The sequence below is a fragment of the Thunnus albacares genome, chromosome 22 (genome assembly GCF_914725855.1).
Source record: "Thunnus albacares chromosome 22, fThuAlb1.1, whole genome shotgun sequence".
Classification (NCBI taxonomy): Eukaryota; Metazoa; Chordata; class Actinopteri; order Scombriformes; family Scombridae; genus Thunnus; species Thunnus albacares.
The window spans coordinates 24673953-24689630 of NC_058127.1; the positions used below are offsets into that span (position 1 = coordinate 24673953).

The 15678-nt window shown below is 38.8% G+C and overlaps 1 protein-coding gene across 11 annotated transcripts in view; it reads left to right on the plus strand.

Moving 5' to 3' along the window:
* Positions 1 to 15678, plus strand: part of camk2d1 (calcium/calmodulin-dependent protein kinase (CaM kinase) II delta 1) — a 109637-nt gene that overhangs the window by 84163 nt on the left and 9796 nt on the right. For 2 of the 11 annotated variants that reach the window (XM_044342348.1, XM_044342347.1), the window contains exons 13-16: positions 1524 to 1564; positions 7856 to 7915; positions 10507 to 10551; positions 12669 to 12717. In XM_044342348.1, the coding sequence (XP_044198283.1) occupies positions 1524 to 1564; positions 7856 to 7915; positions 10507 to 10551; positions 12669 to 12717 (195 nt within the window). The remainder of the gene's footprint in view (positions 1 to 1523; positions 1565 to 7855; positions 7916 to 10506; positions 10552 to 12668; positions 12718 to 15678) is intronic. The other 9 variants (XM_044342349.1, XM_044342350.1, XM_044342352.1 and 6 more) reach the window with 5 other exon arrangements.

The following is a 15678-nucleotide window of genomic DNA, read 5'->3' on the forward strand; positions in this document are numbered from 1 at the left end:
ATATGTGCACTATAGAATAGCCAGTTCTATGTAGGCTCAGATCTATATATTTAATCTATATATCTATATATATATCTATATAATATAGGTGTGATAGGGTATACATCCTCCTACGTAGTCATTTGTGATATGTAAATGTAATGTTTATGTACAGAATCATTTATTATATTTAGTTTTGCCACATTACTCTTTTTACACATGAGAGCCTCCCCCCAAAAAAGATTTGTTTATATATATTGTGCACACCAGTATAAATTACAAGTCATATGTACTGTATATATACCAGCTTAACAGCCATAGAGTGTAAACCATAAAGTGTATAGTGTTTTATGAATATAGGCCAGAATCGATATATTTTATTAAAATAGGCCCAAGTTTTGCATATTTCAATTGACAGAAAACAGAACAACCATCACAACATGATCATTTCTTATGTATAGATTTCATTTGAAGTATTCAGAATAACATGGAGAAGTGTTTTTCGTAGTAGTTCATCTTATTTACATGTGCCAGGAATCCCACTTATATCACTGTTAAACTACAGGCACAGTGTCAGTGAGGTGTGAAACACATGTAGGCAGCATAACAGTGAACATTAAAGCCCCCATGTGTCACATATGGAAATGTTTGACTGTAAGTAATGTGATTACTAGTAAACAGAAAACCAAAGTTAAGCCATCAGAACAATTTGAATGTTGCTATGATCATATAAAATGTACATATAAGGACTTAAAGTTGACTCACAAAAAAAAACTGCACCTGATGAGACAATTTTGTTTAAGCTGTATAGACTTACTACAATATATATTATTACAATGTAATAATAATCCACATTTTTCTTACTAAATTTTCCTCCACTATGGCTGCTAAAAGATATTTGATGTCACTGCAAAGCCTCTATCAGTTACTAATTATGCACATGTCTTTGATTAATAAATCACTCCTGCCAATAAAACCTTCACACATGATGCACAAAACCCCTCAACCCCCCCCCCCCCGTGCTGCTCTCTGCTCTCCCTCACACTACCAATCACCTCCTTGCATGTTAACTGAAGAGCAGGTGGTCGTCCGTCGACCGCCGAAACCTGAGGAAACAATCACCTCTCACATGATTTTAGCTCACTCCTCCTTCACATTTCAAACAGTTTTTGTCGTGTGTTTTTTAGATTTTCACAAAGGAAAGCGCTCGAGTGAAAGTGGGCAGAGAATAGAAAAGAGAAACTAAAGAGCTCACTTCCCTGGACGCTGCTGCTGCTGCCAGTGCTTCCTATAGTCTTGTCAGAATGATCTAATTGCATGTTCCAGACTAATGATTCACTAAGTTTTATTTCACCCCCTTGATTTGATTTGCATTTTTTCTCTACTGCTTTCAATTCTAGCCGGGCTCACTTTGAGGTTGCTAGTAATTGGCCGGCATTGAATAGACGTGTGTGTGTGTGTGCTTGTGTGTGTGTGTGTGCTTGTGTGTGTGTTCATTTCAACTGATTTCCTTACATTGTTATCTTTTTCTTTTTTCTTGACAGCAGCCAAGAGCCTGCTGAACAAAAAACCGGATGGTGTCAAAGTAAGTTCAGCTTCCGTCTCACTGTTCACACTTCTTTGTTTTTATTCCTGGTACAAAAAGGTTAAATGTTCCGTCCTGCTGTTTTATGTACTCCAGTATATCAAACCGCGTCCTTCAAGTGTTTCTCAAACGCTGTAACATTGTCACTGAACTCTGCACCACTGTTCGGGTAGAAACAGGAGCTCGAGTTGCCTCAGTGAGTGAAATCTGTCTTTCCTAAGCAGCTGTGATGGATATTTCCCCAACAATGATCCCCCTCTGCTTTGTCACTCTCGGGAGAGAGAGGGAGGAACATCTATTGTCTGAGCTAAGAAAACTGTTGTTAATAACTGATGATTAAATTTGGATTCATGGATGGGTGTTGGGCTTTCTCCACTCAGCTGTCATAAGATGAAATTCCTCCATTGACACCACCAAGAAGTGTGTGTGTGTGTGTGTGTGTGTGTGTCTCCTGTTTCCACATCTCGAAATCAGTTACTTAATTTCACCCTTGTTAAGGATGGTGATGAGCCAGACTCTCTTCCCTCACCAGAAACACTCACATCTCTAAAGTTGTCCTGTTTTTTTTGGACACTTGCACCTCAACATCTACATCACTCTAAATCCTGCTACCTCACTGTGGAGCAGTTCTCCTGTGTGCTCTGTAGATTTATTTCTGACGTATTTTCCTAATCACACTTTCTTTTCCTTGGCTTTTTTTGAGTTTTTCTTTTTCGGTCTTCTTAACCACAGTCATAACTGTTTCCACTGTTAACTACCAACCTCTCATCTGTTCAATCCAAACAAACGACTTCTTCAAATTAATGAGGCTTGACGCATAGCTGTGGAGAATTTTTCCCAGGAAAGTGCTATCACACATGAGCAAATACAGATGAAAAGATTTCATAAACTAAATATGAGCATAATCACAAGCAATAAAGACACTTAAATGCTTTTCTGGGCTGATATCGATCACTTATATAATGTCATTAGAGGGGGCTGATCGGAAACAGATTATCACTTTGTTCCTGTTTGTATGACAAATTAGTTTTTGTGCTGAGTGTAGCATGCTTGATCATTTCTAAATCTAACCAGAAAGCATGAAAACATGCATTAGAAAATGAGTTTGTTCTCTAGATTGTACAGTCAGGCCTAGCTTCATTCTCTCTCTCTCTGGTTGTGTTGTGGCTGCTCAATGCAGAAAAGGAGGACAGACGGTACAGAACATTTAAGGGTGAGCTTGCTGCTGCTTGTTAGTCAGATTGACACCTGCTGTGGGTAGTTAGCAGTAGAAAACCTTTGTTTATACATTACCTCACAATGCTGCTGGAGGCTGGGGAGGCACTGCATGACTGAACACAGTGAAAGCAACACACAGGGAGTCGGTATGGAGAGAAGTCTAGCTGCATTTCCAAGATACTCGCTGTTCAGTCATGTGTTTTTAAAAAAAGCAGAGACATAATACTCATTCTGTTCATATTAATGATATTTAAGACTGAATTAAAAAAGACATATATTTTCGGACGTTGAAGTACCAAATCATTCATCATCAATCAAAAAATATTTTCAAACACAAATAAGTCTTCTATACATGATCAGGACCAAAGCTACCATTGAGTTCATGCTTTGAAACAGCATTCACACCTTCAGTTAACTCAATAAATGAAACAAAAAAATCCCAAGAATAAAAAAAAAAACTCTAAAGACCTTTTTAGGGCAGATCAAATTTTGTATGTTGCCTTGCTAATGTTGAACAGATCAAGGGAGTGTCTTAAAGTTAATCTTCCATCGATGTATATAAGGGAGATGACACAACATTGATGGTGTTTTCTCAGTTGAAATATTAAATTTGTACACAAACCAACCAAATTCAAATTCAAACCTTTATTATTAGAAATAACCAGAGCAGGAGACCAGTTCAGACCAAAAAGTTGCTGATCAATTCCTGTTCTTGTCTGATATGGATGACAGGAAATCATCTATGTAAAAAGCACCAACTCAGCCAGTACTGTAAGATCAACTTTAACGTTGTCATATAGTGTGTCCCCAGCCTAACAACAAATTGTAGAGAGTAGTTTTATTTTTTCAGGGCTGAAACTTCTTTCCACATAGTGCAAATAGATTATATGAAATCCTGACCCTACTCCTTGTACAGTAGACTCAGAGGTAAAATAGTGCTCTAGCTTTGATCGTGTCTAATAGTACTTTAGTGTCTGAGTCATAGCAGATTCTTGAGTCCACCTTGTTTTGAAGAGTACATTTTTGAAGCCTGATTCATTTCCTTTTCCTGTTTTTTGGAAAGTGTAGCTGGCCTCCCTTTATCAGTGTGTGTTTACACTGTACATGAGCACGTTATGAGACTTAGCTGGGTGTGCCATTGTGTGTTCCATTCAAACATCAAATCCCAGGATGGTCCAAAAATGTCACTGTATATTCCAGGTTTGTGACACCAGTAGGTGGAGTTTACATGTTACAGAATACTCCCAAAACCTGACGATTACTGTTATACTGTGCTAGTGTGCATGAATGAATAGGCTGCATAGTGTTCTAGATACTAGCTGACTTTTCAGTGATCGCAGGCTGTCTTCAATGTGAACCCGACCAAATATCCTGCAGCACAAGTAAATCAATGTCAATGAATCTGTAGTTCAGTTAGTGGATTAATTGGAGGAGTAAGTAAGTTTCAGCTACACGTGATTTCTTTCAAGAGTACCATGACTCCCTCAGCCAGAAACCCAACTGCAATTCATCCAGATAAACAAGAATACATCAACGGTCCAGTTTATCAGGACCCAGGAGTCCCCACAACTTACTGCCATGTTTTGAGCAAATGACTTCATCTATGATGTCATTTAGTTAAGCTTGCACAAATAGTAAAATGGATAAATAGGACCATGTTTGCTTGCATCAGTATCTCAGGTTATAGCAAATGTGGCAGACCTAAAAGCTGGTGACGGCTGTTAGTTCACTTCATAAATCTATGGTTCACTTGTGCACGTGCAGTACTCAAGTCCAACAGCAAGAAACAGCAGCTTGTAGTCTGCCGAAAAGCAAAAGAAGAGTTCAACCAATCATAGCATGAGATTCATTCCTCCAGCCTTCACCCAAATGTCAGCGGGGATATGGTCCATACATCCATGATATGGTCATACTTGACAAATATGTAATGACATTACAAGAGACTGCAAATCGATAACAACATGTCACTGATTTTAACCCTCTCGATCCCCCTTCTCACTCCAGCTGGCTATTTCCTCAAGTGAGGACGCTACTTTTAACTCCTTTGTTAACGTAAACGGACTGAAGTGGATGTGGAAAACTGGCAAAGTAACGTTAGGATATATTGTCCGTATGTCCCAGATTGTAAAACGTGACTTTTTCATAGTGTGTATTCATAATAATTGTTGCAGCCAAACCCGTAACTGTAATGAGAGGAGCAGTGGCACGATGGAAAAAAAGTGAGTTAATGTGCCACAGAAATAACATTAACGTTACCTAGAAAGTTACCAGGAGGCATGTGTGCGCAAGTGTGTGTAAAAGGCAGAATGAGCCTGTAGCCTGCTAGGTGTGTGTGTGTTGGCACTGTAGTCTGTAACTTTGCCTACTCCAGGAAAATTTCAAGGAAACAACCCCTCACTGCAGTTTAAGTACAGTGCATCCCTCACATTTTTGTCAGTTTGCTGCATGTGTGCACACTTCCCAAAGTCCTGTTGTCACACACACATGATGTACACATGTTATGTGTATGTTTTCAAATTATGTACAATAATTCATTATTCGAACAGCAGTGATTTGCATCTGACACATCTAGGTCGCGGAAGTGGTACTCAAAAAATTTGTCCAGGGTTGGCAAGTCTAAATGTGACATAAGCATGTTACAGTCGACCACTCCAGCCTGAATATAAGATGACTCTGATTACAAAAGGCCTGTTTGTAACAGCTGTTTACTGATAACTTACAATATATGATATCTTTTACATGTATAGTCATTTTCAAATGACTAGAAAACACAGGATATCAATAAAAAAAATAACCAAGCACTCACATTTTTAATTAAGGAATCTATAACCAGGTGGTATTTCTAATTCCATTTTACCCTGTCAAAGAGAACAGCATTAACCAATAATCAATCACAAGGTGATTAACAACTAATCGAGAGAGAGAGATGAGACGGAGGAGAAAGAATTACACGTCTACTCTATCAGTTTGAGAAGTGTTTGGCCTTTTTAGCCATGCTAGCAACGAAGGATGGCAACATTGGCCAGGTGGTCCACTACTTTGGTGACTGAAATATTTGTACAACTATTAAGATGGATTGCCATGAAATTTGATACAAACATTCATGTTCACCACAGGATCAGTAACTTTTGATCCCCTGACATTTTCTCTAAGGCCACCAGCAAGTCAGAATGTCACGTCCAATGCTTCGGTTTATGACCTGCAACGCTAATCACAGTCCCATCAGCCTCAGCTGTATGTTGTGTGTAATGCTGTTAAGCAAACTGTTGTTAACATGGTAAACATTGTACCTGCTAAACATCAGCATGTTAACACACTCATTGTGAGCATGTTAGCATGAGGGAGTTAGCTTCAAGCTTAAAGTGGAGTTGTGCCAAACTACAGCTTCACTGAGCTTTTAGCTGACAGTATAAAATATACCACAACAGTTCAAAGTAAGAATCCCAGACCAGCCCCTCTCCCTTTGCCCTATCCACTCCCCCTCAGTTTCCGCATTCACATGGAGGTTCGCAATTTTAGGGACCTTCCCAATCAAATTAGCGCAGAGTGTAAGTGGACTGTGAAACCCTTAAATAGTGAGTCTGCATCAGTGCAGGCTTATGATCATCCTAACAGGAAGTGCATGTGCAACAGGAGAATGGAGGAAACAACATGTAAATGTAAAAGTTCCATCTTTCTACTTTGTCAAGTATTTTAGATCAAGCACACATACACATTTTGTATACACATTCACTTTGTCCCTAAGGTCGCTTGACTTGTAGCAAACCCACAAATGCGTGTATGCATGCACAGCCTACATAAAAATAAATTAAAATATGTCATATTTACCTCATGTCTCATTCTCATAAACTGTGAAACAGCATAACAGCTGTGCAAGCACGGCGTCTATCCGTTGCCATGGTGACGGCTGCTTCGTTGTTCCGGTAAAGTGGCAAGGGCGTCCCATAATTTGTCTATTCATTTATACCCTCCCCTTTCATCAGAAGTGCCCTCCACAGCTGCAAGTGTAACTTGATTTGGAGTGACACTTGGTGGTGGAGTGGTAGTGGGTAGGGACTGGTTTGGGATTGGGCCTGAAAGTGGTTGGTGGTGAAACAGCTCCAGAGAACAACTCAAATAGAAAACAAAAAATAACTATTGAATTTTTGAAAAAACATTTTGCAGTGTTTTTGTTAGGTGTTACCGGCATTGATATTCTGAAGGCACAGTTTGAGTCCCAAAGTTGCAAAGTGCACAAATTGTGTCATTTCCTGCTAGAATAAAATGAAGTATGTTGATTTATTGTATACTAACTGCAAAAAACAGTATACTGTGTGGATAAGTATACAGTATAAACTGCATACAATTTGCATGGAAGTGGAACACAGCTTAGTCTTGTCAAAACTGTAATTTCAGAAAAAGCAAATTCAGGCCATATCGTGTATATAATCCCCTTAACTTTTCCTTGTGGCTCTTTGTGCTAAGTAATAAACCCATCCAATTAAATCAGATTTTTGTTGTAATTCTTTTTCCCAAAGATAGAATTCTGTTTTTAGCAGTGTGCATGAGAATACTATATCATGTCAGGTACTGTCCATTTCTTACAGGCAAACAGCATACAGACTCTTTCTGGTTTTACTGTGGTACAGGCAGTAAGCAGTGCCCATGCAACAAGGAGAAGAGTAAAAAAAAACAGTTTTACCTAATTCATCATTCTTCTACCAAGTAATTGAATCATTTGTTTCACTCCAGACTATCTGTCTCTCTTTATCTCTCTTTGTCTAGCTTTATGAGCAGGCAGGCGCCTGATAAAAATTTGGTTTATGAACTCCCCTTTTTATGAGCTTAAGTGATTTTACACAGTATACTGGGAGGTTTATTTGCTGCTGTCTAGTGCTGGACATGTCGCACATATTTGATGCACAGTGATGGACTGACTTAATGACACCCGCCATTCTTGACAGCAACTCTTGAGCACAATGTTCCACTTTTCCCTCCACAGCAGCTGCTTGAAGACCGATTGTTTGGACACTAAGCCTTGTCACTTCTGCCCTGTCTCGTCTGTCTACCTGTCTGTCCACTCTGTCCCTCCAGATCAACAACAAGGCCAATGTGGTCACCAGCCCCAAAGAGCCTGTCCCCACTCCTTCTCTGGTACACTGTCTGCCTGCCCGCCTGCCTGTCTGTATGCATGACCCTGTCTCTGTCTAACTACCCAGCTGTCCGTACTTTCAGTGGCATCTTTCCCGATTACGCAGTTCTGTTGAACTCCACGCCTTTCTCACTTTGTCGATGGTGGTTGTTTTGCTCCATAAAGCTTTAAGAACCACAAATGTCTTCAATGGTTGTGTAACATGAGCCGTCCACACGCACTTATGGATTGCTTTATTGCATTGCCACATTGCTGTACATGATCTACATTTTCCTTTGTTGTTGATGATGGCTGTAATGGCAACCCTGGGGCCATTGCATGTCAACCGTGGCTAATATACTGTTGCCACAGGTTTCAAGCCTTTGTTGTTAACCAAACTGGAGACAACACTGGTTTGTTATTAGGTTGGGACTTTGAGAGTTGCAAAGCTGGAGGAGCCACTTGCTTCAGAGGTATTTCTTACCATTGTAAATACCCATTTGAATATTTGTTGATAATAACCTCAATATTCATCAACAGAGAAACACAGGAGTCTCCTGGATAATAAACCAATACCATAGGTTTATGTTATGGGCAGCAGTTTTAATTATTTCAACCTAATTTCTGAGACGTCATGCTGTCTTTCCATCAGTTTGGTATGATCAGTTGCTCTAAATACTACAGTACCCATAAGCCTTAACTGCTGCTGCTGCTTTGGAGAAGACGCCAGTGAGATGCACCAAACAGACATTGTTGCAAACAAGGACAAAAAACACACCATAGTTGTAGAATTCATCTAACATTAAACCAGAATAGTAGTAAGTAAATGGATTATCAGGTTTGTACTAAGTGTAATCTTTAGCTTCTGCTTGGCATTAAGGATAAACACAACACAAAGAGAATTTAAAGTTTGGTCATTCTATGTTTCTTACTCATATGCTCCTTGGGAGATTTAGTTGACTTCTCTCTACAAAGAATACTTCAACATTTTGCGAAATTATTAGTTCGACATCATTATTTATTCACTTTCTTTCTGAGAGTCAATATTAGTCTGTGTGTTAAGTAGGGAGCTGGAGTCAGGATGTTGTTAGCCTAGCTTAGCATGAAGACTAGAGGCAGGGGGAAACAGCTAGCCCGGCTTTTGTCAAAAATACACCTCTAAAGCTTAGTAATAAATGCATTGTATCTTGTTTGTTTAATCTATACACAAATAGAAATGTAAAAACTACAGTTTGTGGTTTCAGGGGTAGTTACATACTAGAACTATTTCTTGTCGAGGAACAGCTAGGCGCAATCACTTCCCAAAGTCCTGTTGTCACAGTGAGGTTGCCAAGTTTGGTACCATTGTGCCTGTAGTACCTTTGGGAGTCACCAGAAACACCGCACATTGGTGCTGGGTAGATGGATACACTGTTTTTCATCAAGAAATAGTTCCAACATGCAGCTCTCCCTACAACCACAAATTGTCATTTTTATTTATTTATTTATTTTCAGGTAAACAAAAAAGAAAGCGTCTGATCTTACTGCCAAAAAGAACGAAAATTTTCAAAAATGTTGAACCTTACCTTCAAAGTTTTAGATTTGTACCTTTATTGACTTTTTTTTCATCAAATAACTTTTTTCTAGCACCATCTTTTGTACCAATGATTCAATCAGGAGAGTTTCATGTTTATCTAATTAATACAATACAACACAATACAATAATTATTGATGATGCAAAAAATGACTTACTTCCAGAATCCTGGACACCCAAAATAACTCCTTCTGCTTTGCTTCTCTATAGAAGAAGCCTGATTGGCTCACTGTTACACTCACAGTATCCATACACACATACAGCACTAAGCCATGACCACAGTAGCATTATCCTGACTAGGGACCATGTACTTCTGCCAGAAAACATGATCATTACTGTGACAGAGTTCACCAGTAGATCACCCAGCCTCGCCTGTCAGGGGTTTTACTCAAAGTTACATCATGTTACACAGCTCAGCTGGGACACTGTGAACACAGCAGCAGTGTACAGCAAACAGTTTTGCAATAGCATGTACTGCACTTGTGACTGGGAAATCCATCCTGACAATGTACTTGTTACTTTTCTGTTACATGGATTTTGATCTTTTTTTTTGGCGTAATAAAGATATATGTTTGATGTATTTATGAAGTTGTGTGTAATTGGTCATATGCCTGCCTTTTATGTAGTCATGTTAACCTTTCCTGTGTGTTTTAGCTGTAGAAAAACCATTTGCGCTCTACAGCCGTTTGCCAGGAAATGCAGATATGTAGTCTTTTAATAGATCATCTAGCATGTTATCTGTGTTTGATGTCAGTTTTTGTCACTTTCCTGTCAGTGTTGGTTAAATCTTGATGATCATCTGCAGTAAAAGACTTGATAAACTTTACATGAGGGAAGTGTTCACAACTTCCATTACTACAACATCTCTGTAATAGTTCTGTAGTATAGTGATTCTGTTTTTAGCAGCTTAGTCATTTTGCCTTTCTTCCTTCACAACTTCTTTTTTTCCCTGTTGAAAATGACCTTTCTGTCAAACTTCCTTTCTAACTCACTTTCATTCTGCACCAACTTCTCTTCCTACTGTTGGTCCTCTCATATCAGGAGCCTCAAACTACTGTTATCCACAACCCTGCTGATGGAAACAAGGTATACAGTTAACCGGATGCTAGTGTGAAGCATTAGCTTGCTGGTGACTTGTGCGCCATTTAGAATAGAGCCTTAAAGTTGTTTCTGACAATGATGTTCGTGTGCTGTTGGATGTTCTCAACACTCGACAAGGGACTATGGATTCTGTTAGATATTGCATGCTGTTTACAACTGTTGCATGTAATTCTTTGACTTAATGTTTCTTGGTCATCTGTGGGTACATTTTTGTGTTTTTAACAATACTATTCTGTTGTTTTCTGCAGTTGTCATTATGTATGATCTTCAGTTACGTCAGAGCGTTACAATGAGTTTGTGTCATCTTACATGTCATTGCTTAAACCTCTGAGAAGCATGTGCTACTATTGTCATTGTAACGTCAGTCAGTTTTACAGTTGTGTGACAGAGGGATTATGCATGATGTTGGAACAGAATAAACATGCAATAACATGGATGCCAAAGCTGTTCCAAGCCAAATCCTTATCAGAATAGCCTCAACTCCATCCAACGTGTCTAGGTGATTTGCCTGTGCAGATGTATGGATCTCCATCATCTTGTATAATCCATAAGATGACAGTTTGAGAACATGTGCATGCTTGTATCTTTTGTTTTGTGCGGTGATATGGTGAATGGTGTAAGCTCATAGTGTAGCAAACGTGTTGTTGTGCATAGTACAAGTGTTGTGCAGAAACATAAGTGAACAGAATGTGCAGCCTTGCTTAAGTCATCACTTGTAGCGATGTAATATTGTGTGGGTTTTTTTATCAGATATTTGTTAATCCTCAAGTAATGATTGGACCACAGTCCAAGTAATGTGTCATGCAAGATGAGATATTGCTTATGTAACAGTGTGATGAAAAAGGAAGCACGTGTTTTTATGAGTAAAGGAGTTTAGTTTTGGCTGTCATTCCTATCAGTAAAAATAAGCTTGTTCCTAACAGTAATTGCTGAGAAGACAGGGCAAGAAACACAAGCAGTTAGACGATCAGACACACTTACTTGGAGGAGAAAACAAAGATGAACAGTACACTTATTACCTGTGAACATAAGTCACAGTTTATAGACCAAATTCCTGTTTCAACTTTCAGCTACTGTACTTACTATGGTTGGGCTAACTATATGTATACACCAAAAATTCTGTATGTTTGTAGTAAGTCCACCAGTGTCCACAATTTACTTTTATACTGCAAAATGTCAAGCTCACTACATATCTTAGTCACAGTTCTTTAACATACAAATTTAGGTGGTCTTTATCAATATCAATCATAGCCATTATCAGATTCAGGCATGCTCACTTTAGGTTTTACCTCCAAGTAAAATGGTTAAGACCAGTTTCCAAACTTGGGGGTCAGGACCCACGCAAAGGGTCACTAGATAAATCTGAATGGTTGTGAGAAAAGCAGAAAAAACATACTTTTTCTAGTAGATTTATTTTTTCAGGCAGTCTTCCATGTTTTTTATCTTGTGGACTATGAGATAATTGTACCCTTTACCAGGCCTCTAAATTATTCAAATCAAACTATCTAAAAAGGAAATGAATCTCTTCATCATTTCAAAGGGTCACGAGCCTAAAAGGTTGGGAACCAGTAGTTAAGATAATCAGACTTCATTGTCGTGACATCACCATTTCTCAGATCTCTGTAATTCGTTTGAGTACATTGTTATCGTAAATGATAGAAATGATAGCCAAAACTGCAAAAATAAGACCCAAATGGTAAATAAGCCTGAATAATATTTGAATATCTAGTCTGTATTTATATTTCTGATCATGTTCAGTGACATTGTAATGAGAAATTCTACTGACATCTGACCAAAAGGAAATCAAACAACTAGAAACCAATTCTATGACAAAGTCAGTCGTTCAATCGTCACAGTTTAACGTCTTCACTGTTTCTTCTCACCATCTCTTGGGCATCATCTCTAAGGTTTTATTTGAAGTCTGATCCCAAATTAGTGTATAACAAGTGCTGAAGTAGACAATGATAAAATGACCTGCTGTGAATGAATGCTGAGCGGACTGATCTCAGTGGAAATGAAATGCGTGCCCTCAGCTTCTTTGTGCTTTCATGTCGTGCTGGTTATCCTCAAGCCTCATGGGATCTTTATTTGTCGTTTGACAGGAGTCCAGCGAGAGTGCCAACACTACCATTGAGGACGAGGACGTGAGAGGTAAGGACGCTCAAACTAAACTTCTGTTAACAGGATGACTCCCATGCACCTCATTAAACAAGTCTGTTTCGACAGCGCTGCCTTTGAAGTTTTCAAATCACAGTTTAAGGTCACCTTTCTTTCCCCGACACGGGTGCTCTACATTATAATTAGGCTTGGGTTAACCATGTTTTTCACAAAAACTTTTTGATAGCACCTTTTAATGCTGCTGGTTGTGTCAATTGCATGAATTTGTTCTTCGTTGTATATTAGTGTGTTTCAGTCTCAACCTGTTCCATTTCTCATGATTCATATTGCTTCATTTTTCATGTTGTAGCTGTCCTAACACCACATACTTAAAGCATGATCGGATTAACAGTTCAGGGGAAAAAAATAGCTGTCGGACTTGATTGACCCAGTGTGCAGTTTCAAACATTAAAGATGCTCTGCACAGGAGTTAGCTCAAAGCTAATTTGCATCCGTAGTTCTCCACAATCAAAACAAAAAAAGCTTCTCTTTCAGTTCATTAAATCCCAGCAGACTGATATGTTGATAAATCTGCAGACGCTGAGAAGTGTTGTGCCAGAGTGCAGTGCTATTACACCTGGCTCTTCACTGCCTTTACCTTCATTAAACCATCTGATGACACCAGGCTGCTACAGAATAACCACACACACCTGTACACACATCAGACTGGTCAGCTATAACTTGATATTCTGCTTTTTTATGAAGGAGACGTTGAGTTAACAGGGATCATCAGCCTCTTTTCCAACTTTCTTCTTAGCAAAAGTAGCATCTCATGTTTCATCCTTGAAATATATTCAAGTGCAAACACTGTTGTGTGACCATGTACGAGGTGAGATACATTATAATTATCGCTGAAATAGCATCGGTCCGATATTATCATATAAATGGCTTCACCCAATCAATTTCTCTATTTTTTTATTTCTATCATCATTATAGTAACTAACTGATGAAAACAACTACTTCATCTGTCTTTGGGTGCAGATTTGCGGTGATGTGTGTTCATGTCATGATGCTCGGAACCATCCAGACATTTCCTGGAGTCAAGTTTTCCATTTGTTGAGCTGTCGTTATCACGTTTAACTGTGATTGGCACAACTGTTTCAGTTCTATGAGAGCAGTGATGTGACTGGCTGAGAGAGTATTTAATAATAAGCACACATGCTCATCTATATTCACCTTAACTCAGCCCTTTTGCACGTTGTGCTGCTGCACATACATGAACCACAATAGCAGATGCGCATGCACGCCCACACAGCCCATAGGCCTATGACCTACTGCGCTGTGCTTCATTAGTCAAATTTCAGCTGAGGGTGCAAAATTTTAACCTGGGGGTGCAATGCGTGCTTTTGCACCCTTGTCCATTGAGGAGGAAAATTTACTATATTTAGATAGATGATCCAACAATAAAGAAGCCATTGTCTGATTTCACCTGTGGATTTCACATACTGTATCTCTGTTACTGACATGTAATCTAGTTCCCACACATCGTCAGCGCACTAGAATGGCTATCTGGTTGCCATGGTAATGGATTACGTCTGACTATTAACCACACCCCCATGCTCTGTCTGAGAAAGAATGTTAACTGATGAACAGGAAGTAACACTGGCTGGAGTGGTGCTTAATTGTTCAAGTTCAAATACTTGAGAGCAAAACATTAAAATTGGGACTCAAAATAAATAGTTTTTAAATAGTTTTAACTACAGTAAATGACAACAATGTGGAAATATTCTGCTGAGTAGAAGCAGACTTACACCTGATACCCAGCATTTCACAGGCTGTAGTTTGACAAAGGAAGAGAGTGAAGTGAATATTTGAGACATTTAATAGCTTAAGCAGTGGAATTGATTTGTGATTGTGTCTTTGTGTGTTTTGATTGTTCACTACATTGTGACCTTTTGATAGAACAGAGAATCTGTCAGGCTCAAGATTTGAATCCTTACACATTTGTAACATTTTCTAAAAGCATTTTTCCTTTGTCATTTTAGCATTGTTTTATTCTGGAGATAGAATAGAGGCTCTTCACATTCATATCTTTCACTGCAGAGTGTGTGTGAGTGTGTGTGCCAGCATATGTGCCACTGTTCTTGTTGTACTGTACATACACAGGCCCATTAAGAGACTTACCACTGCCCTTTATAAGGCCTCCATTGTTATTCATGCTTGATGGGGTCATCATTCCTCAATGCTCCAGTGACCTTATTCAGCCAAGCTTTGAAATCGCTTTACACTGCTCTATTTATTCATAATTTTTTTCTGCTTTTATTCTTCTACTTGATAGTGTAATACAGCTTGATGATACAGCTGTCCCTCTGTCTTGTATTCATGACCTCAGTCAGAGCATCAGCGTACAATGATTCTTAGAAATCTCTAAGAAAGGAGGGGAAGGTTTTAATCATGACATCTTTTGTGATTTCAGCAGTGATCCCTTTGTTTAGAAGATATCTGTGGCAGGAAGTGGGAAGATAAAAGTGCGGGAGTTGTGATTATAGTACTTCCTATTTCTTGAATATGACTAATTTTCACTGATTTGATTGATGATTGATACTTGTCTAATTTCCTTTTGAATTAAAAGGATTTCGCAGTAGCGAAGTGGCCAGTAGCTATTTCTATTCGTTGGTGGCTTAGTTGAAAGATGGAGGCAGTGGTGTGCTTAATGGAGAAGGAGGTATTTTAATTGTAAAAAGGATGCTAAAGCTTTATTAATTAATTTATTTATTTTTGGCCACTTGGGGGCTGAATTAACTCCATAGCAAACTGAAAACACAACATCTGTCATACTGTCTTCATAACTAATATGTTAGCAAGCAATTGCCTATTTACACATCCAGCATACACAGCTACATTAGCATTCATTTGAAGGCTGGTCTCCTACCACATGATGAAGAAAAGTTTGGTCTTAACTCTCCTTTTAGCTCTGTTTGGTCTCCACCAACTCCTGAGAAAAATATCTGACTC